This window comes from Mus caroli, unplaced genomic scaffold, assembly GCF_978045245.1.
Source record: "Mus caroli unplaced genomic scaffold, Mus_caroli_1 scaffold_9, whole genome shotgun sequence".
Classification (NCBI taxonomy): Eukaryota; Metazoa; Chordata; class Mammalia; order Rodentia; family Muridae; genus Mus; species Mus caroli.
The window spans coordinates 30,579,276-30,606,220 of record NW_028227264.1 but is presented as its reverse complement, the minus strand read 5'-3'; the positions used below and the strand labels follow the sequence as shown (position 1 = coordinate 30,606,220).

General features: G+C 37.9%; 1 protein-coding gene across 2 annotated transcripts in view; it reads left to right on the top strand.

Annotated features, from left to right (window-relative positions):
- Window positions 1-401: 401 nt before the first annotated feature.
- The window catches only part of Nkain2 (sodium/potassium transporting ATPase interacting 2), a 1,169,480-nt gene continuing 1,142,936 nt past the window's right edge, over window positions 402-26,945 (top strand). For both annotated transcript variants that reach the window (XM_021173756.3, XM_085842724.1), the window contains exon 1: window positions 402-1,297. In XM_021173756.3, the coding sequence (XP_021029415.1) occupies window positions 1,244-1,297 (54 nt within the window). In that variant the 5' untranslated portion in view covers window positions 402-1,243. The remainder of the gene's footprint in view (window positions 1,298-26,945) is intronic.

The following is a 26,945-nucleotide window of genomic DNA, read 5'->3' as shown; positions in this document are numbered from 1 at the left end:
AAGCAAGGACACATAACCAAACGGATGGTGCATGAGGTCTGGTAGATAAGTGCTCAAATTTCATCCACTCCTTCCATTGTTAAGAAAGCAGTCTGAAGCACCAAAAACCAAACTCCTACATTTCCTCTGGTTCCCTACATTTTGCAACTTCAAGAGAAAACTCAGTCCGGTCCTTGTAGCAGGCTAATCTTTGAAACTCTGGAATCTCTGTCCCTAGCTGTCCTTGCCTCCCACCCTCGGGTGCCAAGCACAGGACTGTTGGTTGGCCGCCACCGTGTCCACTTCTCTCCCTCCGCTCTTTGCTGTAAGTGCATTCAGGTTTTCCAGTGGGGAAGAATGCCTTAGCGGCACCCCAGTTGATATCTCACCATCCCTTTTCATAACCGTACTTTTACACACACACACACACACACACACCACAGCTTGCACGTGTAATGCTTCTGGCAGGGTTGCCTCAGCAAGACCGATACCAACAAAGCAAGGCATCGCTGAGAAATCAAGCAAGCAAGCAAGCAAGCAAGCAAGCAAGCAAGCAAGCAAGCAAGCAAAGCAAAGCAAGCAAGCAAGCCAGTCAGCCATGCAACCGGGACTCCTCCGACCCGATCCCTCGCGTTGTTCCCGCAGTCAACGCCTCCGCAGCTCCCAGGCACGGCGACACCACACCCGCAACAGCCAGGGCTGTTGCCCGCCACGACCTCTGAGAAGTTGTTGATTGGGAGGGGATCCGCTCATCTAGGCAAGGGGAAGGGCGCCGCAGGGCGTCCGCGCGGCCCCCGCAGCCGCCCCGCCCCTGGGCCCCGCACGCGGAGCGCAGAGCAGCGGCGCCCGGCGCGCATCTCAGCCGCCCCGGGAACCCGCGCACCCGTGCGTGGGGAGGGAGTGCGGGGCGGGGGAGCGCTCGTCGGGCGTGGGCCGCAACTTGGCGGGCCAGATGCCCCAGGGCTCGGCGGCGCTGTCTGCCTGCCGCTGCTGCCCCTGCGGGGCCGGGGCGCGTCTCCTTGGGCGGCGCTGCCCGCGGCGCTGGGAGTGCAGTGAGCGAGTAAAGGTATGTGTGGCGGGCGCGGCTGGGGCAGCCGCCGCCGCGCAGGACACTGTCACTTCCCTGGACCTTGGCAGCGGCAGCTGGGAGCCCTAGAGCCCTGGGCAGGTTCTCCTGTTCTTCTCCACGATCTGATTGGATAAACTGGGGCCTCGACGGTGGCCGACGTGGGACAGTCTGGCTGTGGCAGGGGTCTCGGAAACCATGGGTTATTGCAGTGGCAGGTGCACGCTTATCTTTATCTGTGGCATGCAACTGGTAAGTGACGCTTGGGTCCTCTTATTCTCTTATGTACCGTTGAGAGAGTGGGCAGGGAGTGTAGTAAGAGATCTGCCATTGAGCAGGACGGAAGGGAAAAGAAGAGAGAAAAGATGCCACATATTACCTGTATTATTAAAATGATTTTAGGGGTGCAGCAGAAGTGAGCCTTTCTGCCTTTCCCCGTTCCTGTCCCTCTGAAGACAGTTTTGCAGGTGCAGGTTAAACTTGTTATCTTTAATTTCTTTAAGGGAGTGGAGATGTTGCTCTCCTTTTATGCTTGGCATTCTTGTTAATGTGAACAGGATGGTGATCATATATATTTTACTATATATGCGTGTAAGTTGAAATGCAGATTTTCAGGCTTTTATATACTTGTTTTGAAGTATTTATTGTCGTTTGATATTTTCCTAGAATATATTGTCTTAATATTTTCTTAAAAACTCCTTGTTTAGATCAGATGTGTTCTAGCAGCATTCTAAGCTAGAAAGCCACAGTGAGTTCTAAAAGTATGTAGATCAGCGAGAGATACTTAAACTCTGGAACAACATTGCCCCAGAGTGGACCTTTAAAACCCAAGAGCTACAAAAATTCCAAGAAGAAATAATATCTTGTCTTCCATAATGTACCATATTGCCACTGAAATGGATGCTATTGTTTGATCTCACAGGATGGGGGAGTGTATGTAAGTTTGGAAGAATACCCTATAGCTGCTTTTAAAAAGCCAAGAATGCAAATAATGTCTCGATTTGAATTCCTAAAGGCAATAGGAGGAGGGGCTTAGGGGAAGATAGGCTGAAAAATTATGTCAGTGGCAAATGGTTAATTGGAAATAGGGGGCACTTCTGCAACACCAAGTAGCTTTCCATAGAAAGTATAAATTAGTCTAAACAGTTCCCCTTATTTTTTTTATAAAGGGTGGGGGGGCTGTAGAATGGAAGACAATTATTGAAAGTCCAGTCGTCACAAGGTGTTTAAATGAACAAGAATTTGCTATTAAAACTGACAAAAGAATTTCCTAAGTTTTCTTCACTGTTTATCAGTTGCAAAGACCTGCAGAGGGTTCTTCATTTATTTATTTCTTTTCTTTTTCTTTTTTCCTTTAAAAAAATTTACTTAAAGTGTTTGAGGCATCTCAGCTCTGGTACCCCACCGCCACCCAGGAAAGTCTTGGATGGTAAAGTCTTAATCTGTGAATTGTGTATTATGGACTTGGTTGTAAGGGAAAAGAAGAGATCTAATTTTAGGAGCTTTATGTATTCTCAATGCTATGTAAACCAGCTTCTATATCTCTACCCCAGATTCATATAAGTATTGCAGCAAAGAACTATTGCCATTAACAATAGAGCTCACCAGAGTTTACTTTGTAAAACTACCAATGTAGCCCAAATATTCCAAGTCGCATTGCATTTCCCAAACATGTGTGTGTGTTGTATAGGTTTCAGAATAGTCTATATCTGCAGTATCACAGTTGTAAAGTGTAAAACTAAGAATAGGTTGGTGGGTAGAACATTCCTATATTCCTCTCAGTTTAAAAACATGGAAGTTAACTCTAAATTGTTTAACGTGAGAGGAGCTTTATTAATGTGCTAGGGCAATTGTATGTTGGGCAACTGTATGTATTGGGATCAGATGACATTTTGTATGATGAATATAAATTCTTAAAATAATTGGAAAATATAAATATACCAGTGAGGAAGCTAAATATACAAACATGATACAGCTGTAGATTTCTTCATGTTGGCCTCTCTCTCTCTCTCTCTCTCTCTCTCTCTCTCTCTCTCTCTCTCATGTGTGTGTGTGTGTGTGTGTGTGTGCGCGCGTGTGTACATATATGCAACTGTTTCTTGTAGAGGAGCTAGAATACTTAATGGAAAAGAAACCTTAATAATGACTATGTTCTCCAACAAAATAGAGTTGGCTGTAAGACAGACGTGTTCAGCCTAAGCAAGCGCACAGCTAGGAGTCCTGAGAAGTATTCTATGCTTGATGAGACAATCCTGGTCTTTTTCCTTTCCCTCTTCTTGTGTCACCAGACCAATATAATTAGCAGCCATGTTAATGCAGAGGTAGAACAAAAACAAAGGAGAAAGACAATTAATTGTTCTGATAGATTGAAATAGTAAAAGCCTGTAGGGCATAAGAGATTCTTGTTCATTGCTGTGTTGTAGAGATATTTATGCAATTTGACATAAAGTAACTCTTTGCAAAGTGTTGTGGAACACCTATGAGTGGAAGTACATGTTTCACTCTATGTTTATAGATACAAAATTTTGGCACATCTTTGGGTTATTCTGGGGAAAATTTATTTTACATGAAAACCATATTCCCAGCCTAAGTTTTGACTTGTGTATCATTGGCTGGCAGAGAGATTCCAGTTTTGTTGACTTCTGAAATGTTCAGTGTGTTGAGAATTTTATGCCTGCTTTACTTTCATAAACACAACCTGAGATTTGTTAAAACTACTGGAAGCCAAAGATACCTAAGATTAAAATCTCTTTTTATTAAATAACTTTATTAAGTTTCTAAAAGCACTAATCTGTAATCTTATAAGTTGAATGTTGTGTTTCAGTTGAAAAATTACATCAATTTATAGCTAATCTTAGAAAAAGATGTAGTATTGTTAAGTACTGTAGAAACAGAGACCCCATTTGTCCCGCTATTTTCAAAGCAGATGTGGTATTTTGGACATTTGGCATGTAAAGAACAGGTTCATAAGCTCCAGAGGCATTTTTCTGGCCAGGAGTGTATATCCTTGCTGTTAATTATATAAAATATGTTTTTTAAATCTCAGTGTTTGACAGAGTGAAGGCATAAATATATGTTTATTATTGAAACATCTGGATATCAGGTCATAAGATAAATGAAAATTCTGCACCATGATAATTCAATCTAAAATTTTATTCAATGAGAAAGTGTCCACAAGTATCATAAATTGAAATTTTCAAGTTGTATGGTTAAACTCACTTCAGATATCAGTGTGATTGTTGTAAAAAAAAAAAGGAGTGTAATTTCTGGAAAGAGATTTGCTCCTTGGGCAAGTTAAGAAGTTAAGCTCATAATCACTAGGATGTAATTTCCTGGTTATCATTGCTGCCTTCACTGAAGATTTCAGATAGTAACAGAAATTATCACCGTGTTTCCAGTGATGGGTTTAGGATTACAGGCCAAGATAGAACATTCAGTCAGCTAGTGAAAGAGTGGACCTTTTGTCCCTCAGGTTTTCTTTGAGTCAAACACAACTTTCCATAGTATTCTAATATTTCTCAGTGAAAATTAACTCAACCTAACTTATTTTATAATGAAAATACAACTTTGTTTCCCAGTAAGTGAGCTTCAGATCACATACATATTGATATACCAGAGTCCTGTGTGGCAAGAAGTGCATGTCTCCTCAACTACTGAAAGATCATCTAGATTTGCTTACAATGGATTTCCACTTGAAAATAATGTTCTTTCCATGCGATCTATGAAACATTACTGACTTGGAGCAAGTGCCACTAACAACCAAGTTGGCAGCAGTGTGTGCAGCTATGTGAATCAGCATTTTTGAAAATTAAGAATGATACTTGCACAGTTACTATGCAATTTAATAGGTGCACATTTACTTTTTGAAAGGGACAGAGATGTAGATATAATGTAAACAAATTTCTTCTAGTTATAGATTATTATGCAGTGTTCACCATTATTTGGTGAATATTTGATCACTTCGGAAGTATCAAAGCTTGGCCAGGAAGTGCAATGTTAGGGTGATATTGGGGTACTACCTTGTTGTTCATAGATCTACCTCATGAGGAAGAGTGAGATTTCTTATATGACACTTTAGAAAGTTGTGAAATTGAAACATCCCGAGGCGTTTCTAAATTCTAAAATGGCTCTTTCTTGCTGTAGTGTTTCCTTTAAGTGTACAAAAGCATTTTTTTGCTATGTCTTTTATCTTAAAATACTATTTCATTGTAATTAAATATAATTACTTTTAATTGAATGCTTGAAAAAGAAGGTATACAGAGGTTTCCTGGTATACAGCCCAGTCTGTCCTTTCTATAGAAGAAGTTATGCAGTTATGTACTTCATTTCAATAAGCCAATGTGTACAGGTCTTCTTTCCTCCTTCCTCATACAAAAGCTTGGGTCCCCAAGAGCTCTCTGAGAAAGGTCAAGGTGTTCTCTATTGTGGATCCCATACATAGGTAATTGTTCAGAAATGTGAACGGCCAGTGCTACCTTTGTTCCCCCTGGTGCTTTTTAATTTGGTGTCAAAATTTCTACTTACCCTAATCAAGAATTTTAGAGTAGACGTTGGGGATACCTTAAAATACGAAGCTTGCTTTTGGATGGGAACATTATATTGTTGGATATACATATATATGTTTCGGAAAAATTACAATTTTACAATTTCACACCATTGTCTTTATAAAGGAAATAAAAATTATAATTTCAGCATTAGTTGCATTAACTATTTTTACTATTAAAAGTCCCTACAATTCTTAGAGAATGTATTTTTATGCAGTTAGATTTTCAAAATTTCAAACTCCAAAAGTAATTTTTAAACTAATATTGATAAAAACAAAAATTATTATTTTCAAATGCCTTGTAACACACAGGCATCAAAATGACATAAAGGACAACTCTACTTTTCCCTATATCCTGAAGCTTTTGACCACTCCTCTATGGAAACTTGACAGCTGTTTGTTTGTAGCTGAGGAAAATACAATAATTGGTCACTTAACAGTAATAACTGATTCTGATAAAGGTCATTTCATTGTGTGAACATCAAAGAGTTTATTTATACAAATGTACACGGATCACCTGCTACACACCCAGTAGTACAATATTGCCATGGTCTTATATGTGTCTGCTGCTAATGAAACTTTTCAGAGTATTTGGCTGTTCACAGACAACTCTGGGGCTGATGTATTGCATCCAGGGTCCCTTTATAATCTTTCTTTCATAATAGTGATAAAATGAAATTCTATTTACATCTAAGGTCTCTAATCTGTAGGAGAGTACAATTGTAAAGTATTTTCTTAAAATCCACAAGAAATTGGAAGATATTTAAGAATTATGAAAGAACAACATTAAACAACATTATTTTCTATTATCAGACTTGGGTGGAAAGTGAAACTAACAGACCGTATTCTTCTTTATTATTCCAGATGTGTTCAGATAGAGAAGCTGTTAATGTTTAGGGAAATTAATTACTTTACCTTCCTGAAAACTGTCTTTTCCTTTTTTTTTTAATTTTTTTTGGTATTAGTTTCAAAAAAAGGCATCATTTCTAATGGATAGAAACATCTAATTTTATTTATTTATTTGTATGTTTATTTATTTATATAACAATTCTCTAATCTATCTTTTTACAGTCTGGTCCTCATCTCCCTCCCAGTCTGCCCTGTTCCTTATCCCATTCCTTCTCCCTCATCTTCAAGACAATGTCCCCACCCTCTACCCCATCAGACCTACCCACACCCTGGGGCCTCAAGTCTCTCCAGGGTTAAGTGCATCCTTTCTCACTGAGGCCAGACCAGGCAGTTCTCTGCTGTATATGCGTCAGGGGCCTCATATCAGCTAGTTTATGCTCAGTGTCTGAGAAATCTTAGGGATGCGGGTGAGTTGAGACTGCTGGTCTTCTTACGGGGTTGCCCTCCTCCTCCTGGGCTTCTTCAAGCCTTTCCCTAATTCAGTAGCAAGGGTCCCAGCTTCTGTAAGTATCTGCATCTAACTCTAGGCCCCAAGGCCTGACACTATTACTGATGCTATGGTGTGCTTGCAGACAGGAGCCTAACATGGCTGCCCTCTGAGAGAAGCATCTAATTTTTAAGCTGCATATTTTTTTGGTGAGGGTTTTGAATCTGAAATAGGAAAGGATAGCCTCTAATTGTAATATATTTTTACTTTTAAAACTACTTATATGTTAACTTCTGTGCCTATAAAACACTTATTTGAAAGTTATATGTCTTTTTCAGAGAAATTAGTTCTTAAGTTGTGTGTATCCTTTAAAAAATCTAGTTTTGATAAATACTTAAACAGTAATGAAAACTTATTTACTATGATCTTGCTTAAAATTAAATACTATTTTTTCATTACCCTCTAATTTCCTGAAGTAATCCTGTGAAGGAGGTAACAAATATCAAGATTATCATTTTTAGGAGCTGGAGAGAAGGCCCAGTGGTTAATGACACTGGCTCCTCTTCCTAGAGGACTTGAGTTCAATTTGGAGCACCCACATGGCAGCTTACAACTGTCTGTAATGCCAGGATCCCACACCCTCATACAGATACACCCATATGCAAAACATCAATGCACATTTAAAAATGTTTCTAAAAAATCATCATTTTACAGAGATAAAGAAAGTTTCAAAGTTAGTGTGGCAGAAGATCTTTGATTCAAAGCCAGTTATACCGGACGGTTTTAAATGCATGCTTCTGTTCTTCACTGTCACTTTTTCCTTGTAAGAAAACAGTAACAACAGTTTCTACCAACTCAATCCTTTCTGCCAGAATATTCCACACAGTATTGCTCTGGCTTAGAAAGTAACTTTGATTTCAGTCCCCTGTCCCTACCTGTCTTACGGAGGACTCTGAAAATTTCAAAAAATATTGGCTGTTGCTGTGTACACCATAGAATAAGTTCAACAAAATCCTACCAGTGTTGAGTAAGTATCCTGTGCTATTCTATGGAGAGGCCAAGGTCACCAAAATTCCACAAAGCATACTCGTGGTATCCTGGTGAAATAATTCCTGCCTCTGTTTCTGTGATCATTTCCATTGGCAAAGAAGTTACAGTTGCTGTCATTTCTGACTAACTTTTGACAGATAGCCACTCAACACAGTTTTGGAACACTGATTTGCATGCTCACAGCTGATTCCTTGGGAAGAAGAAATATACCAATTTGTTATTAAATTGGCTTGTTTATTTGTTGTTTAAATACGTTCTTGACAGAAATGCAGTATAGGACAATATGTTAATTGGTTTTGGGTGGCAGCCAATCTACAGATGTTAAATTAACACAGAAGACCACTAAATGGGAATAGTTACTGGCTGCTGTTTTTGGAAAGGACAGGTTAAGTAGTTACTTATAATATGTATTAGTATGCTAGGAAACACTTCTTGAACTTAAACTTTCATTCCCAGTTCTATAGGGCCTTGTAACATAGGTCTCCTGATCTCCTCTACTTTTTCTGACTTCTTAGGTCTGGGAAGAAGCCAGATAAAGTAAGTTTCTAAGGAATTCTCACGTGTTCATGTCTATGGTCTTTAAGCACTGCTGGCTACTTGGTATTCTCAAGTACACACATATGTTCTTCGAAATTTCCTACCCAAGTGGAGAGTGAGGTCGTTTCTTCCCTTGCCTTGTTACTGATGTGAAAGAAAGCTTTTTCTTCTGGAGAGCCTCTGCCTGCTTCTCACTTAGAGCCCAGTGATATTCAGAGGTTTAAATAAGAGACATCTACGGTCTTTCCATGGTTTCCATGTCGTTGCAATCAATAGGGACTCAGAGGAGTCTGAAAGCAGCTCTCTGCTTGGCAATGCCGGAATGGAATTGGATTATTTACTGGCAAAGTCCCCGTCTAAATAACGCCTTGTGCTCAGCACAGCCTTGAGAGAGCAAGGAGGGAATGTCCTGAAAAAGCACACGATTAAGTTAGAAGCCAGATTGTTCTCTGTCCAGTCTGGTGCTTCTGTGCCATTTGTTCCATTTATAGGTTTGATTCTGTTTCCTCATTTGAAAAATGGGGCAACTAATTCTTTACCCAAATATCTTGAAGAATGCTTTGGAGAATCCAAGGGAAGAAATAAACCTAAAATATCATTACAGTTATTAATGGTTTAATCCTTTACGACTGCTCATTCTGGGATAGTTATAAAAGTTATAAATAGTGATAAGTAGTTATGCCATGGCACTTTGCATTAAATGAGGCCTTGGTAGCAAACACTAGTTTTGTTTTAAATGTGCTTTCAATTCATCCACTCACAAATGTGTGATGTTAGATAAAGAAGAATGGTAACATCAACTGCTAGTTGTTTGGAAGAGATTAAAAATATATATCATATCGAATCAATTTTTTATCAACTCTGAGAATTTTGTACATAGTATCTTTACTGTATTTACCTTTACTGCTGGTCATAAGTCTTCCAAATCCACCCCACTCCTCCACCACCCCTGACTTTGTTTCCCTCATTTTATCTTAATAGCCAAGACCAATTTGTGCTGCCAAATACTTATGGGTGGAAGCGTTCACTATGTCTGGTGAAAACCTACCAGAGGCCTCACCTTTAAAGAAAACTGACTCTTCATCCACAAGAAGTTATCAGTAGTTAGTGGATCTGCATATTGTTACATATACATTAAGAATCAAACTTCAATTTCGCAAAGTTCTTGACATCTCAGAACAATGTTTCTAAAGCTCTGTTATGAATAGTTAAAAAAAATATTCTACTGACTCAAAGCTCTTTTGCTTTTCCAACTTGCTCCCAGGAATTACTGCACATTATAACATAATAAGAGTTCCATAAATCCTGCTTTAAGCAAACTCCTCTTAATTCTATTTAATGCAATTGATATTCACAAAATGCTTGCAATGATGTAAGAAACTTATTTTGTTAGAGGTGCTACTTATGTTCTACGGGAATAGTACTCTCAGCAATAGTTTTCAGCAAAATATTATTCTAGGCTAATGATGTGTCTAGTAGTTAATATTAAATTAATTGTCTAAATAATGTGTAAAGGTTAGAATTCAGTATGGAAACAATTGTACACATTTCTAACAAATAGTAATAATACATAAAAATAAATGCCTTATGTTCACATATACAAGTGATCACATGCTTAAAGAAATAGAACGTTATTTTGTTCAAATATTTGACTATTGCTTGTTAATTTTATTTGGTTTTCTAGAAATTATGCTTCAAGTATTAACTTGGCAGTTGATCTTGAAACTTAGTCAAGTTTCGTTGCTAATGTTTCACAAAAGTGTTGCATGCCACAGTAGTAGAAAGATGTTTTAAAGTTTAATACTTAGTGAAGAGGCTCTCTGCAGAAGCACTTGCTTTGAAAGGGTTAAATGAGGATCTATATACTTGGTCTTCAATTGAGAAGCTCCTCAAGCCTTGGTCCCTACATGTTTGCCTTTTAGGTCAGGTGATGAAGATGTGTCATGCTGACCTTTGTTTTCTAATCAATGAATGCATGCCAAAACACTAACATAGTTAACATCCCTGACAGTGTTTCATTCTCTGAGAACAAATGAGTCTTTGTTTAGAGTGCAAGTTTCCATTCTGTACCCCTTTTCCTATTCACAGAAATCTTTGTGTACTTCTATATTATGCTACCTACACAGTAGCACAAAGAGATATGTTGAAGCCTTTAGCTGAGAACTAGCTTTGTGTCAAATGATGTAGGAGGTTAATGTTAACTCTGACTTGTTCAATGGTGTGAACTTTATATGATCCCAGACTCAGAGCTTTCCAGCAAAGAACTTTGCAAGGTTGACCTCATAGAGTATTATTTTTAGATACCACTGGGAAATGAATGTGGAAGGAATTTCCATTGGGTGGCACAGGAAGAAAAAAAAATGTTTGCTAGTAAGGTACTGCTGTCTGTGTTCTTGGCTTCCATAGGTTTTCCCTGAGCACCTCTTGAATTGTAGACCTGCAGTAGTTGAAGAAAAGTTGGTCATGACATTTCACCTTGGGAGTGCTGTATTATGGTGATGATCAGTTTAACGTGTTTGAAAGTGAATGATCAGAGGAAATCCAGTCATTATTAGATCATCCCCATCAAGTAGGATTCATGAGATGTCTATATCTGAATGATAGCGTGTTGAATAGACTGTGTCTACCCTTTTGATAACGAGGGGAGGGATAGCTGAAAGCAATGCACAGCTATATTTCTGTCATAAATCTAATAGCTAATGATTTTAATAACTGAAAATTAGTTTAAGTTGCAAGCTGATCCATTCTTATTTATTTGCAGAGCCATCCTAACCACTTACTATATTAGAAGCTAAAACAGGTTTCCTGACCTCTATTTATCACATGCTATAAAGTTACATTTAAAGTCACTTTAAATATGATCAGTGTTGGTGAGGCACAGATGTTATACACTGGACCCATGCTGTTGATCTTTTGTTTTCTGTTCTTGCTTCAAATAGTTAATTTATAATAGTTCAGTGTCATATTACATCGTTTCATATAATTCAATGGACACGACACTACTTAGATGGCTGTATTAGATCATTATTTGAAAGGTTATATTAGATCAGGACGGAGATAATGAAGCAGATTCTCACTTCATGTTTTGTCTCTATAGGAGTAATTTTAACTGTGTGTATTGTAGACTTTGCATTGAATCTGTGAAAGATACTTAGTGTTTATCAGAAAAGTACTCACATTGCTTGTGGGCTCCACAAACATCTGGTCCACATCTATAAATCCATCAAATGTGAAGGAAAATCAATTCATAAAGTAACTTTTAGAGTTTTTTTCTATTTTATGGAAACTTTTGCCTTACAAATTTTAATTATAATTGAATTAAATTATAGACATACTCGACATGTATTTTAACTACATATGTACACCAATTTTGTGTGTTTGTGTGTGTGTCTGTGTGCATGTGTCTGTATGTATATAATGCAAACTGTGCACAGGAACTCCTGAATATTTCTGACAAAGAAACAGATGAGACTTCTAATAAGGTGATCCAGTATCTGCAGATATCTGAAATATAGAACAGGCTGCATCTCTAAAAATACTATTCTAAGGAGATTTCTGGGGAAGATTAGTTCCAGGATCATAAATCTTTTCATCCATTATGTAAAATAAGGATACATGGCAGACCAGATTGCTGTAGTGAGGTTGGAGAACAAAACCCAACAAAGTAAGGGGGGATGAAATAGTATACAGTTGAGAATGGTACAGTGACTGCAGATAAAGCTGGCTGATGGCATGCAGGGAGGAATAGGAGGAACAGAGGTTTGAAAGATAAGAGTCTGGTTCATGGATGGACTTGAATCTCTTTGGAAGAAATCTCACTGATGCAGGCTACAATATATGTCTCTTTCAAGTTTAGCTAATGGGGATCATGACACAGTGCTCACCAGTAAGAAATCAGAGTGCCAAAGGTTTGCAACCCTACAGAAACTGTGCAGGCAAAGCAATAAGGTTAAAAGTGCAGGACTTAATCATAGGCCTTAGTGAAATTATAAGGTATGCATTTGGAGACACACCAGTTTATTTTCCTTTAGTATACAACTAAGAATTGGAATTGAAAAGTAGCAAACAACATGTCTTTGTGGAAATAGATGTAACAAATATTTATAGAATATTTCATTCTAAAGCAAAAGACTATACCTTCTTCTCAGCACATCATGGTAGCTTTTCCAAAACTGACAATATAATTGGTCACAAAACAGGCCTCAACAGATACAAGAAGACTGAAATTCTCCCATGCACCCTGTCAGATCACCACAGACTAAGGCTGGTCTTAAATCCCAACAAAAACAATGGAAGACAGACATACAGATGGAAGCTGAACAACACGCTACTCAAAGATAACTTGGTCAAGGAGGAAATAAAGAAATAAATTAAAGACGTTTTAGAATTTAATGAAAATGAAAACACATCACACCAAAACCTATGTGACACAATTAAAGCAGTGGCAAGAGGAAAACTCATAGCTCTATGTGCCTCTGAAAAGAAACTAGAGAGAGCTTACACTAGGAGGTTGACAGCACACCTGAAAGCTCTAGAACAACAACAACAAAAAAGCAAACACACCCAAGAGAGGTAGATGGTAGGAAATAATCAAACTCAGGGCTTAAATCAACCAAATAGAAACAAAAAGAACTATACAAAGAATCAACAAATTCAAGAGCTGGTTCTTTGAAAAAATTAACAAGGTAGATAAGTCATTAGCTAGAATACCAGAGGACACAGAGACAGTATCCAAATTAATAAAATCAGAAATGAAAAGAGAGACATAACAATGGAAACTGGAAATCCAAAACCTCATCAGATCCTACTACAAAAGTTTATACTCAACTAAATTAGAAAATCTGGATAAATGGAAATTTTTCTAGACACATACCAGGTGCCAAAGTTAAAAGAGGATCAGATAGACCATCTGAACAGACCCATAACCCCTAAAGCAATAGAAGTCATTAATAGTTTCCCAACCAAAAAAGGCCCAGGACCAGATGGGTTTAATGCAGAATTTTATCAGACCTTCAAAGAAGACCTAATACCAATACTTTTCAAACAATTACCCCAAACAAAAACAGAAGCCACACTACCCAATTCAGTCTATTAAGCCACAATTATGCTTATACCTAAACCACACAAAGACCCAACAAAGAAAGAACTTCAGACCAATCTAACTCATGAACATTGATGCAAAAATACTCAAAAAATTCTTGCATACTGAATCCAAGAACATATCAAAATGATCATTCACCACAATCAAGTAGGCTTCATCCCAGGGATGCAGGGATCATTCAATATAAGGAAATCTATCTATGTAATTCACTACATAAACAAACCCAAAGAAAAAAATGATCATTTCATTAGATGCTGAAAAAGCATTTGACAAAATTCAACATCCCTTCATAAAAGTCTTGGAAAGATCAGGAATTCAAGACACATACCTAAACATGCTAAAAGCAACATAGAGCAAACCAGTAGCCAACATCAAACTAAATAGAGAGAAACTTGAAGCAAAATCAGGAACTAGACAAGGCTGCCCACTCTCTCTCTCTCTAGTCAATATAGTACTCAAAGTTCTAGATAGAGCAATTAGACAACAAAAGGAGATCAAGAGGATTCAAATTGGAGAGGAAGACATCAAAATATAACTATTTGCAGATGATATGATAGTATATATAAGTGACCCTAAAAATTCCACCAGTGATGTCCTAAACCTGATAAACATCTTCAGTGAAGCAGCTGGATATAAAATTAACTCAAACAAATCCATGACCTTTCTCTACACAAAGGATAAACAGGCTGAGAAAGATATATTGCATACCTTGGTGTGACTTTAACCCAAGCAAGAGAAAGATCTATATGACAAGAACTTCAAATCTCTTAAGAAAGGATTCAAAGAAGATCTCAGAAGATAGAAAGATCTCCCATGCTCATGGATTGACAAGTTTAATACAGTAAAAATGGCCATCCTGCTGAAAGCGATCTGCTGATTCAATGCAATCCTCATCAAAATTCCAAATCATTTCTTCATAGAGTTGGAAAGAGCAATTTTCAAATTCATTTGGAATAACAAAAAACCCAGGATAGTGAAAACTATTCTCAACAATAAAAGAACTTCTGGGGGAATCATTATCCCTGACCTCAAGCTGTACTACAGAGCAATTGTGATAAAAACTTCATGGTATTGGTACAATGACAGGCAGGTAGATGAATAGAATAGAATTGATGACCCAGAAATGAACTCACAGACGTATGGTTACTTGATCTTTGACAAAGGAGCTAAAACCATCCAGTGGAAAAAAGACAGCATTTTCAACAAATGGTGTGGATTGAACTGGAAGTCAGCATGTAGAAAAATGCAAATTGACGCATTCTTATATCTTTGTACAAAGCTCAAGTCCAAGTGGATCAAGGACCTCCACATAAAACCAGATACACAGAAACTTAAAGAGAAGAATGTGGTGAAGAGCCTTGAACACATGAGCACAAGGGAAAATTTTCTCAAAAGAACACCAATGGCTTATCTCTAAGATGAACAATAGACAAATGGGACTGCATAAAATTGCAAAGCTTCTGCAAGGCAAAGGACACTGACAACAGGTCAAAAAGGCAACCAACAGATTGGGAAAAGATCTTTACCAATCCTATATCTGATAGAGGGCTAATATCCCATATATACAAAAAACTTAAGAAGTTAGACTCCAGAAAATCAAAACACCCTTTTAAAAATGGGGTACAGAGTTAGCAAAGAATCTTCAACTGAGGAATATCGAATGGCCAAGAAGTACTTAAAGAAATATTCAACATCCTTAGTCATCAGGGAAATGGAAATCAAATCCCTGAGATTCCACCTCACACTTGTTAGAATGGCTAAAATAAAAAACTGAGGTGACAGCAGATGCTGGTAAGAATGTGGAGAAAGAGGAACACTCTTCCATTGATGGTGGGATTGTAAGCTGGTATAACCACTCTGGAAATCAGTTTGGTGGTTCCTCAGAAAATTGGACAATGTATTGCCTGTGGACCCAGCTATACTACTCCTGCGCATAAACCCCTAAGATGCTCCAACATGTAATAAGGACACATGCTCCACTATGTTCAGAGCATCCTTATTTATAATAGCCAGGAGCTGGAAAAACCCAGATGTCCTTCAACAGAAGAATGGCTATAAAAAATGTGGTACATTTACACAAGGGAATACTACTCAGATATTAAATATGATGAATTCATGAAATTCTTAGACAAATGGATAGAACTAGAAAATATCATTCTGAGTGAGGTAACCCAATCACAAAAGAACACACATGGTATGCACTCACTGATAATTGAATATTAGCCCAAAAGCTACAAATACCCAAGATACAATTCACAGACCACATGAAACTCTAGAAGAAGGAAGACCAAAGTGTGTGTGCTTCCGTTCTTTTTAGAAGAAGAGCAAAATACTCACATGAGCAAATATGGAGATAAAGTATAGAGCAGATACCGAAGGAAATGCCATCCAGAGACTGCCCTACCTGGGGATTCACCCCATGTACAGTTACCAAACCCATACACTATTGTGGATGCCAAGAAGTGCATTTCAAGGAACCTGATATGGTGGTCTTCTTACAAATATAGAGATGGATGATTGCAACCAAACATTGGACTGAGTGTGGCGTCCCCAATAGCTGAGTTAGAGAAAGGATTGAAGGAGTTGAAGGTGATTGCAACCCCATAGGAAGAACAACAATATCAACCAACAAGTTCCCCAAGAGCTCCCAGGGACTAAGCCATCAACAAAGGAGTACATGTGGCTCCAGCTGCGTATGTTGCAGAGGATGGCCTTGTAGTCAATGGTAGGAGAGGTCCTATGAAAGCTCGATAGATGCCCCAGTGTATGGGAACTGAGTTCGGGAGGCTGGGGTGGTTGGGGTGGTTGAAACACCCTCCTAGAAAGAAGATGGTGTAGGGTGTCCCGGGGGTGGGGGGAGATGGGACGGGAAAGGGGATAACATTTGAAATTTTAGAAACTATCCAAAAAATGTCTTTGTGTGTTGAAGATAATGGTCACTGTGAGTGAGTGTTCAAAAATGTCTACAGGCATTAATGAAGTTTGATTTCAGAATGGGAGGGAGCAGTCATATATTTGGCATCATAGTGGAAACAGCTGAGAGTATGGAAGCAGGCACAGAGTGATCAAAGGACAGGCAGGAGCTGAGTGAAATATCGGCACCCAAGTGGGGGAGTATGAATCATGGAGAGGAGAACTTCCTGTATAATTCACATCACATCCTGTCTGATGCAGAGGCTTATTTAATGTCTATTCAGTTGTGTGGTGTTTGTAAGCACTGAATCACAGACCTTATGAGGATCATTGCTGTGCATGTGGACTTTTGAGAGGATGATTGGAAATAAGAAAATAATGAAAAGCAGTGAAGAGAGCAAGGTTGTTCTGTGGGTTCTAGAAAATGTCGAGAATTTTGGAAAAGTAGACCTAGAAAGAGATGGTTGGGAAATCATGTCCACAAGAAGTTGAGTTGGGAGGTTATGCTTTGGCAAGGATGCACATTCTTTTGTCTGTCTAGGGTGTGTAGAGAAGGATAAAGGTGTGCTTTAGGCAGAGCTTTTTTTCTTCACTTTGACAGTATCAGTAGAAAAGGACTGGATAGCTCTTTGTTAGCCTGGCAAAGTGCTGGTTTCTATTGTATCCTTTGCTTGAGTATAGTAGGTGAAAATGATAGAAACTCATAATAACAAAAATACCAGAAACCGCAAACTCTCAATCCCCATCCATAAGCTGAGCAGAGATAAAGCAAGGAGCACACAGAAGCGACTTTCTACCCCAGTGGGTTCTGAGTCGTAAGAGGTCAATGGAGAAATTGGCTGGTGTAGAGTGTGAATATGGGAAAGCAGATGGGAGACATATTTTTTAGATATATTTTAATCTCCCTTAAACACCAATGCCTAATCGATCATTTTGGCTTATATACTCCGCCCTCCCCATACTCGTTTTGTTATTGAATAAAGCAACATTTCAAAAAAAAAGAAAAAAAAAAGAGTCGTGTGCCATGCTCAGAATCAGAATACCTGAGGCTTTGGACACAGTCAGGACCATGATTTTTTCTGTTCTGTTTTGTTTAAACAGAATGCATGATTTTATTAGTCACCATGACTCTGGAAGGAATTGAGCTTTCTAATATGACTTGTTCTGCTTTAAAACAGAACAGAAACATGCAAAGTTTCCACAAAAATCCACAGGTAATCGAGAAAGAACTGTCAAGTTCACTTAAAATACACACCTGAGCCAATGTGACATTGTCTCCTGCCCATATACCACACTTTTGTTGTATTTTGGCATGGGAATAAAGAGTGACCATGCTTGTGGATATTCCTAGAGTAGGTAACTTTAGACTAATATTTCAAGGACATCAGAAGAAAAAGCCTGTGCTTTGAAACGTTTTTGTTTTTTACTTTTTTTTTCTTCTATGGAAACCAGCAAAGTCATCCCAGTCCACTCAGTTTGCTATGGCCAAAACTCACTGTTAGCTACTTCCTAACCATCATATAGAATTAAAATGGAATTCTTAGGACATAGAATATCCAAGGAAACACCTAGACATCCATGCAGGCATCTGGGAAATGCTGAATAATTCTAGTGTGTTTCCCAACTCAGCAGCACATGAAGAGAACAGGCAAGTGAATTTGCATTGGGAAAAAACAGCTGTGTAAAAAGAGACTGGAAAGGAGACTGAGATTCACATTAGGGAAGAGGTGCTGACTAAGGATTTGTAGAAATATAGACTAAAAGCCAAAATTGAGTCTTCTTGTATTTGGAAGCTACTTTTTATGGCAAAATATGTGTTCAACCAAGCCTGTAGCATTCTTGGCTGTTTTGTTCAGTTTAGTTTGAGCCAGGTGGATTTTATCTAAGTCACAGTCAATGTCACTTTTATTTTCATGCTAGTAAAGGTAGTTACTGTACAGTTTTAATTTATTTTCTTCCAAATATGATACCATGATAAGGTGTTAATAAAATGTTTGTTTCTATATGAGAGTTCTATATTGAGAAGAGTTTTAAAGAAAGAATATACATTAATAGCTTATAGATGATTGCTTTCACTGAGGGAAATATTTATTTCCTGAATGTGAGAGGTTTAAGGGAAAATTATGATTTTTAAAAATTTTATAAAATGCTTCATTATGAAGTAGGAACAGGATGATTGTCCATGAGAATGGCTCATTTTTACAGACTCCAAAGAATTTAGAGATTTATTAGCATTTATAAACACAAACACACTCATGCTGACACACTCACATACTCTTTTATGCAAACATCACACATGCTCATGTACAATCACACTCACACACCACACACACACATGCACACACACACACACACACACACACACACACACACACACACACACACACACACATGCTTAAATAATTACACTTCCTTCCATGATCCTAGAATTCAAGAATATTCAAAGATCATTTCAATATTTGATATCCTGATTCACAGGAAAGCCCAGTTATTTCTAGAGAAATGTGGTAAACAGCACATATTTATCTTTTAGAATGTTCCTGTTTTATAATTTCTTATGATCCAACTTGATTTCTTTGGATCGCAGTCTTTTTTTGAACTCTAATTGCATGCCTGAAGGAAGAGGAATAAATTATATGACTTTTTGAATGTCCCTTAAGCTTGATGGTTCTATGATTAAATCTTGCATTTTAAAATTACTCTTTTCTATAAGAACCAGACTAAAGGTTCTTTTCTGGTTGATGGTGAATAAAGCGAATTAATGCATCATCTGGTGCATTTTCCTCTAAGACAAACCAGAGCATTATAAACAATATTATAGGAGGTGGGAAAAGAAAGGAAAGAAGGAAGAGCAATATAATCAATAAATCCTAGAGGTTAGACCTATGCTCTTTCTTCATAGCAGTTAAATACAATCCTCTGAAAGTATATTTGGTACCTTCTGAATGTCCATCTGCATGGAAGAGTATAAAGATACCTCTGTGTGTGTTTAAACGTATGTACTTGCATTGGGGAACTATAGTAATATACAAACAAAGAACGAAAATAGAAGTGATGTTTTATAGGGGAGAGAAATTAGTCAAGTATTAAGAATGTATGTGAATAGACTCCCTGATTTTCCTTACAACTCTCTTTATTTCTTATTACATTGTACTTAATGTGGTAGGTTTTCAAGTAGACTTGTTAACAAATAATCTGGAAGGTTTAGGTGGAAAACCAAGAGTTTTCCATCTGCTATCTTCCCTAAGACAATGGTACAGAGTGAAATTGAGACTGGGAATGGAAAAACCTACTGTATTTACTTGAAACAAGTGCAAGTTTAGGTAGGCCAGATTGCAATTATCCCCTGTTGGAATGTAGCCAGGACTCCCATTAGTGCATGCTCCTTTCTGAGTAGCCTAATTAAAGAATTTTTGAGAACTAACAAAGTTGGCTGGCTTGCAAAAGTCAGTGCTTGCTAAAATTTATAAGTTACAAGTGCTTAACAATATGACCTGGTTTCTATGATGAGGTCATCTTATTAATTAAAGTTTTCCCATCATCTAATTAGAAAATAGAGTCTAAACAGGGTCTGAAGAGTTCCCAGTCTTACTTGGCAGTTTAAAAAAATTGAAAAAAGGAAAAGCAGCACCCAATTAGAGTTCTGAAAGCTAGGCCCTAGACATGCTTTCAGAGTCACCCCATACCAGCTGGGTAATTATTCAAGATGCACTTCCAGTAAGGAGACATTATAGAGACACCAGTGAGTTATCTTTGATGTATAGAAGTCTGTGCTGATCCCCATGGTACTTGTTGGATGGAATGGAGTGCTGGACCACTTAAATACATAGCTTATTCATTGCCTCAGAGGCTATTCCCTGGTTTTCATCTCAAACAGTACTTTAGAGAGAAGGAATAGTTTAAGAAGTCTTAAGTGAGTATCCAACACTTGAAACTATCTTGGGAAAAAGCAATGCAGAATATGTTGAGAATTTTCTCAAGGTAATGTTCTGGGTTTAAACTGTGATGTTTAAGTTCTAAATAGCCTGAAGTTCAGTTGGCATCTGCATCTTTATAATCATTTCTGCCTAGAACAATGGTACAGCCAGACATACAAACAAAGAAAGTGCAGACTAAGCCTCACTCCCAAACCCATTTGAAGAAATAGAGCAGGAGCCATAGGAGAGAAAACACCATATTGCCTGAGGATTCAAATTAAAAAAAAATCATTGATATTTTGTCCCAGCAACACTGCTCAAGATTCACTTATGGCACTGATATAGTATTTAATGAATAATATTGTATGTCAGTCAACCACATGTTTTTAAGTCATTGAGCAAATTGACAGTGAAAGGAATATAGAGGAATATATAAAGTAATATAAAGACTGCTCACCTGACAGAGAATGTCACACATGAAATGTTTATACAGCTCATGTATGTTTATATGTGTTTCATTGTTTTTCTTATTATCATTGAGAAATAACTCCTTGATGAATCATGGCTCCCTCATATTGGCCTTAACAATTTAGGGTAAACATCTGTTTTTCAGGTTGTAAGATGTAAGCAGATGTGTAAGATCATTTGTTGACGGGACTAATGTCCATGTAAGATGCTGTTCAAATGAATAGTGCAGAGGGAATTATAGTTCCCTAATTTGATTGTGCTGGGTCTGAAATTCATTTATTTTTTTATCTGGGACTTGACTTTTTGTCACATTTACAGAAAGAGAAATTGTGGAGCTCTGCAGCTGCAGACAACAGAATCTTTAGACAGACTTGGAATGTTACCAAACCAACCCAGCACCAGTGGAAGTCTCTGTGAATGGAAGCTTCTGTTATGTAACAGAAGGTGGTTATTTTTCCTTGCACTATAAGAGCTCTCTATCTTTTGTATCTATTGTGGGTGTGTGGGTGTGGCAGACAGAGTAGACAGCTGGAACAAGGGGTCAGGCTTTAGGAAGATTGAGGGAGCTATCAAAAACACTGTTTCCTTTTAAGATCTCCTCTTTGCATATGGATATTAAAATGACTGTGGTTTAATCTAATGTATGTTTTATGTGTTTGGATGGAAGTATCTTTAAAGAGTAGTAGGGATTAAGAACAGATAGTAAGACATATGTAAAGTTAGGGATTTTCGGATTTCTGGATGTTGTTTTAAAAAGCTTTCTGACTGGAGTCACATTTTGAAATCCTGGTTTAACATTTTATGTCACATAGTACAAGTTGTTGGGTTAAACTAGGTTGATAATACTTAAAAAAAAAAAAACCTGCATCCATGGAAGGAGTTACAGAAACAAAGATTGGAGCTGTGACGAAAGGATGGACCATCTAGAGACTGCCATACCCAGGGATCCATCCCATAATCAGCTTCCAAACGCTGACACCATTGCATACACTAGCAAGATTTTGCTGAAAGGACCCTGATATAGCTGTCTCTTGTGAGACTATGCCGGGGTCTAGCAAACACAGAAGTGGATGCTCACAGTCAGCTAGTGGATGGATCACAGGGCTCCCAATGGAGGAGCTGGAGAAAGTACCCAAGGAGCTAAAGGGACCTGCAACCCTATAGGTGGTACAACATTATGAACTAACCAGTACCCCGGATCTCTTGACTCTAGCTGCATATGTATCAAAAGATGGCCTAGTCGGCCATCACTGGAAAGAGAGGCCCATTGGACACACAAACTTTTATGCCCCAGTACAGGGGAACGCCAGGGCCAAAACAAAACAAAAAAAAAAAATGGGAATGGGTGGGAAGGGAAATGGGGGAGAGGGGGAGGGTATGGGGGACTTTTGGGATAGCATTGGAAATGTAATTGAGGAAAATACGTAATAAAATATATTTAAAAAAAACCTGATAGAGGAGAGAAAACAATTAATGCATCAAACGTGTTAATCTTGCCTTGTGGAGAGATTTTAAATCTGAAAAGCATTTCAAAATTTTACAATAAGTGACATATAATTAGGATAATTTCTTTATTATGTACTGACAAGCTCACAGCAAAATTTGGGGAAAAGTATTCATAAAACAAAGGAACAATTCAAATGGAAGGGACTAAAGCAAGGAGGATAGCCAGTAAGCAACCATAAAAAGTACCATGTTAATGAGAACCCAGCATAATAGTTACAACAAAATGATGATTAATAAAAGAAAACAATAATTGCTGTTAGGAAAGTATCTGTTTCTATACCCAGAGATCTGGCTGCACTGTGGATATTGGTTTTATCATTAGCATAAAGCATTGCCTGACAGTATTTTATAAAACACTGTATCCCATCATCTTCTGATTGGTTAAAAAAAAAAAGGGATGAACAGCCTATAGCTGGGCAGGAGAGGAAAAGGCATACCTTATGAGCCAAGAGAGAGGGAGAGGGTCTCAAGGGGCTCCTGGGGAGTTGGCATCAGGACACAAAAGAAGGAGATGCCAGGAGAGACTAAAATGGCAGGTAACAGGCCATATGGCTTGCTGTAGGCCAGGGATGAATTTTTGGGTTAGAATAGCTCAGAATATGTCCAGCTACAATGTCTGAACCTTTTAAAATAAATATAAAGGTCACCATAACATTATTTAAACCAAGGGTGGGCATAGCAAAGCCTGTAGTTTTAGAACTTTCTTTACAAATCAGTTAACACAGACACAATGTGTCTCCTTTTATACCCCAACTGAAGGGTGAGGAAAGGGATATCTTGGCTCCATCAGTTCTAAGGGTATGAAAAGAAGAATACTTGATGACACATGATGACAGTGAGGCAGTTTGTTGCAAAAGATGGGAGGGGCAGACCCTGGCTCACCAAGAAAGAAGGAAAAGTGACATTGCTGCATGGCTCAAAGTAGCTAGAGATCACCTAGTTAAGGAGGGTGATTGGGAGCTTGTTTTGAATTCTTTTGCACTTGAAGTGGCAATAGCAATGTAAAGGCAATGTGAAGACAATGTAAAGGCAATGCAAAGGTAATGAATAGCAGCAGTCTTCCCAAACTGTTGGTTGCCATTTTGTACTATTGACAGTGTCCTTTACCTTACAGAAGCTTTGCAATTTTATGCAGTCCCTTTTGTTGATTCTTGATCTCAGAACATAAGCCATTGGTGTTCTGTTCAGGAAAATTTCCCCTGTGCCCATGTGTTCAAGACTCTTCCCCACTATTTCCTCTATTAGCTACAGTGTATCTGGTTTTATGTGGAAACCCTTGATTCACCTGTACTTGAGTTTTGTTCAAAGACATAAGAATGGATCAATTTGCATTCTTCTACATGTGGGCCCCCACATGAGCCAGCAATATTTGTTGAAAATGCTGTCTTTTTTCCACTGGATGGTTTTAGCCCCTTTGTTAAAGATCAGTATTCAATTCTACCGTTGATCTACCTGCCTTTCTCTGTACAAATACCATGCGGTTTTTACCATTACTGCTCTGTAATACAGTATGAGAATTGCTCTAATTCTATGAAGAATTGAGTTGGAATTTTGATGGGTATTTGCAATGAATTTGTAAATTGCTCTCAGCAAGATGTCCAGTTTTACTCTATGGCCCTTGAATTCCTGTTGTTTTCAAGACTTTAACAATGAAGGTGTGGTGAATATTGTCAAATGCTTTCTCAGCATCTAATGAAATAATCATGTGTTTTTTTTCTTTGAGTTTTTTTTATGTAGTGGATAACGTTGTTGGATTTCCATATATTGGAACATCTCTGCATCCCTGGGATGAAGCCTACTTGATCAAGATGGATGATTGTTTTGATGTGTTCTTGGATTAGGTTTGAGATAATTTTATTGAGTATTTTTGCATCAATATGCATAAGCGAAATTGGTCTGAAGTTCTTCTTTGTTGGATCTTTGTGTGGTTTAGGTATAAGCATAATTGTGGCTCCATAGAACAAATTGGGCAGTGTTCCTTCTGTTCCTATTTTGTGGAATAGTTTGAAGAGTGTTAGTATTAGGTCTTCTTTGAATGTATGATATAATTTTACACTAAAATCATCTGATGCTGTTTATGGGGTATGGGGCCATTTAGATGGTTTATGTGATCCTGAATTAACTTTGGACCTGGTATCTGTCTAGAAAATTGTCCATTTCATCAAGATTTTTCAGTTTTGTTGGCTAAACACTTTTGTAGTAGGGTCTGATTTTATTTTTATTTATTTATTTATTTTTTTAGATTTTCTCAGTTTCTATTGTTATGTGTCCCTTTTCATTTCTGATTAGGTTAAATTGGATACTGTGTCTGTGCCCTCTGGTTAGTCTGGCTAAGGGTTTAATCTATCTTGCTGATTTTCTCAAAGAACAAGCTTGTGGTTTTGTTGATTCTTTGTATATTTATTTTTATATCTACTTGCTTGATTTCAGCCATGACTTTATTTCCTGCCATCTACTCTGTGTGGTGCATTTGCTTCATTTTTTCTGAAAGCTTTCAGGTGTACTGTCAAGCTGCTAGTTTCTTTTGGGGGGGGGGGGACACTTAAAGCTATGAGTTGTCCTCTTAGTATTGCTTTCATTGTGTCCCATTAGTTTTGGTATGTTTTGTCTTCATTTTTGTTAAATTCTAAAATGTCCTTAATTTCTCTCTTATTTCTTCCTTGACCAAGTATCATTGAGTAGAGTGTTGTTCAGCTTGCATGTATATGTGGGCTTCTATTATTTTTCTTGTTATTTAAGAGCAGCCTTAGTCCATGGTGATCTGATAGGATGCATGGGATTATTTTAATTTTCTTGTGTCTATTGAAGCCTGTTTTGGTCAATTATATGATCAATTTTGGAGAAGGTACTATGAGGTGCATAGCAGAAGGTATATTCATTTATTTTATGATGAAATGTTCTATAGATATCTCTGTTCAATCCATTCATTCATAAATTTAGTTATTTTAACTGTGTCTCTGTTTAATTTCTTTTTCCATGATCTGTTCATTTCTGAGAGTCTCAGATCATGTTGATGTCTCCCACTATTTATTGTATGAGGTTCAATGTGTATTTTGAGTTTTAGTAAAGTCTCTTTTATTAATGCAGGTAGTAATTAATTAAATGCCCTTGTATTTGGATCATAGGTGTTTAGAATTGAGAGTTCATCTTGGTAGATTTTTTTTCCTTTGATGAGTATGACGTGTCATTCCTTATCATTTTTGATAAATTTTGGTTGAAAGTCAATTTTATTTGGTATTATCATGGCTACTCCAGCTTGTTTCTTGAGACCATTTGCTTGGAAAAAAAAATTTCCAGCCTTTTATTCTGAGGTAGTGTCTGTCTTTGTCACTGAAGTTTATTTAACGTATGCATCAAAATGCTGGGTCCTGTTTATGTACCCAGTCTGTTAGTCTATCATCTGTTAGAGGGCTAATATCTAATATATACAAATATATACAAATAACTCAAGAGGGTTATAGAACCTCCATAGAATCAAATAACCCTATTAAAAATGGGGTACAGAGCTAAACAAAGAATTCTCAACAGAAGAATACCAAATGGTCAAGATGCACCTAAAGAAAAGATCAACATCCTTAATCATCAGGGAAATGCAAATCAAAACAACTCTGAGATTCCACCTAACACCAGTCAGAACAACTAAGATGAAAAACTCAGGTGACAGCAGATGCTGGTGAGGATATAGAGAAAGAGGAACACTCCTTTACTGTTGGTGGGATTGTAATCTGGTACAACCACTCTAAAAATTAGTCTGGCGGTTCCTCAGAAATTGGGACATAGTATTCCAGTTATGACTCCCATTATTTACTCCTGGGAATATACTCAAAATATTCTCCAACATATAACAAGGACATATGCTCCACTATGTTCATAGTAGCCTTATATATAATAGCCAGAAGCTGTAATGAACCCAGATGTCCTTCAATAGAGGAATGGATGCAGAAAATGTGGTAATTTTACACAATGGTGTACTATTCAGCTATTAGAAACAATGAACTCATGAAATTCTTAGGCAAATTGATGGAACTAGAAAATATCATCCTGAGTGAGGCACCCAATCATGCAAGAACTTACATGGCATGCACTCACTTATAAGTGAGTACAATCCCAAATGCTCAGAATACCCACAGTGCTTAGGTCGTTCTTAGTAAGGGGAACAAAACACTCCTGGGAGCAAATATGGAGACAAAATGTGGAGCAGAGCCTGAAGGAAAGGCCATCCAAAGACTGCCTCACCTGGGAATCTATCCCATATACAGTAACCAAACCCAGACACTATTGTGGATACCAAGAAGTGCACGCTGGCAGGGGCCTGATATAGCTGTCTCCTGAGAGGCTCTGCTAGAGGCTGACAAATACAGAGGCAGATGCTCACAGCCAACTATTGGACTGAGCATGGAGTTCCCAATGGGGTCCGCAATGTAGGAGTTAGAGAAATGCTGAAGGAGCTGAAGGTGATTGCAACCCATTGGAAAAACAACAATATCTACCAACCAGACCCGCAGAGCTTCCGGGGACTAAACCACCAA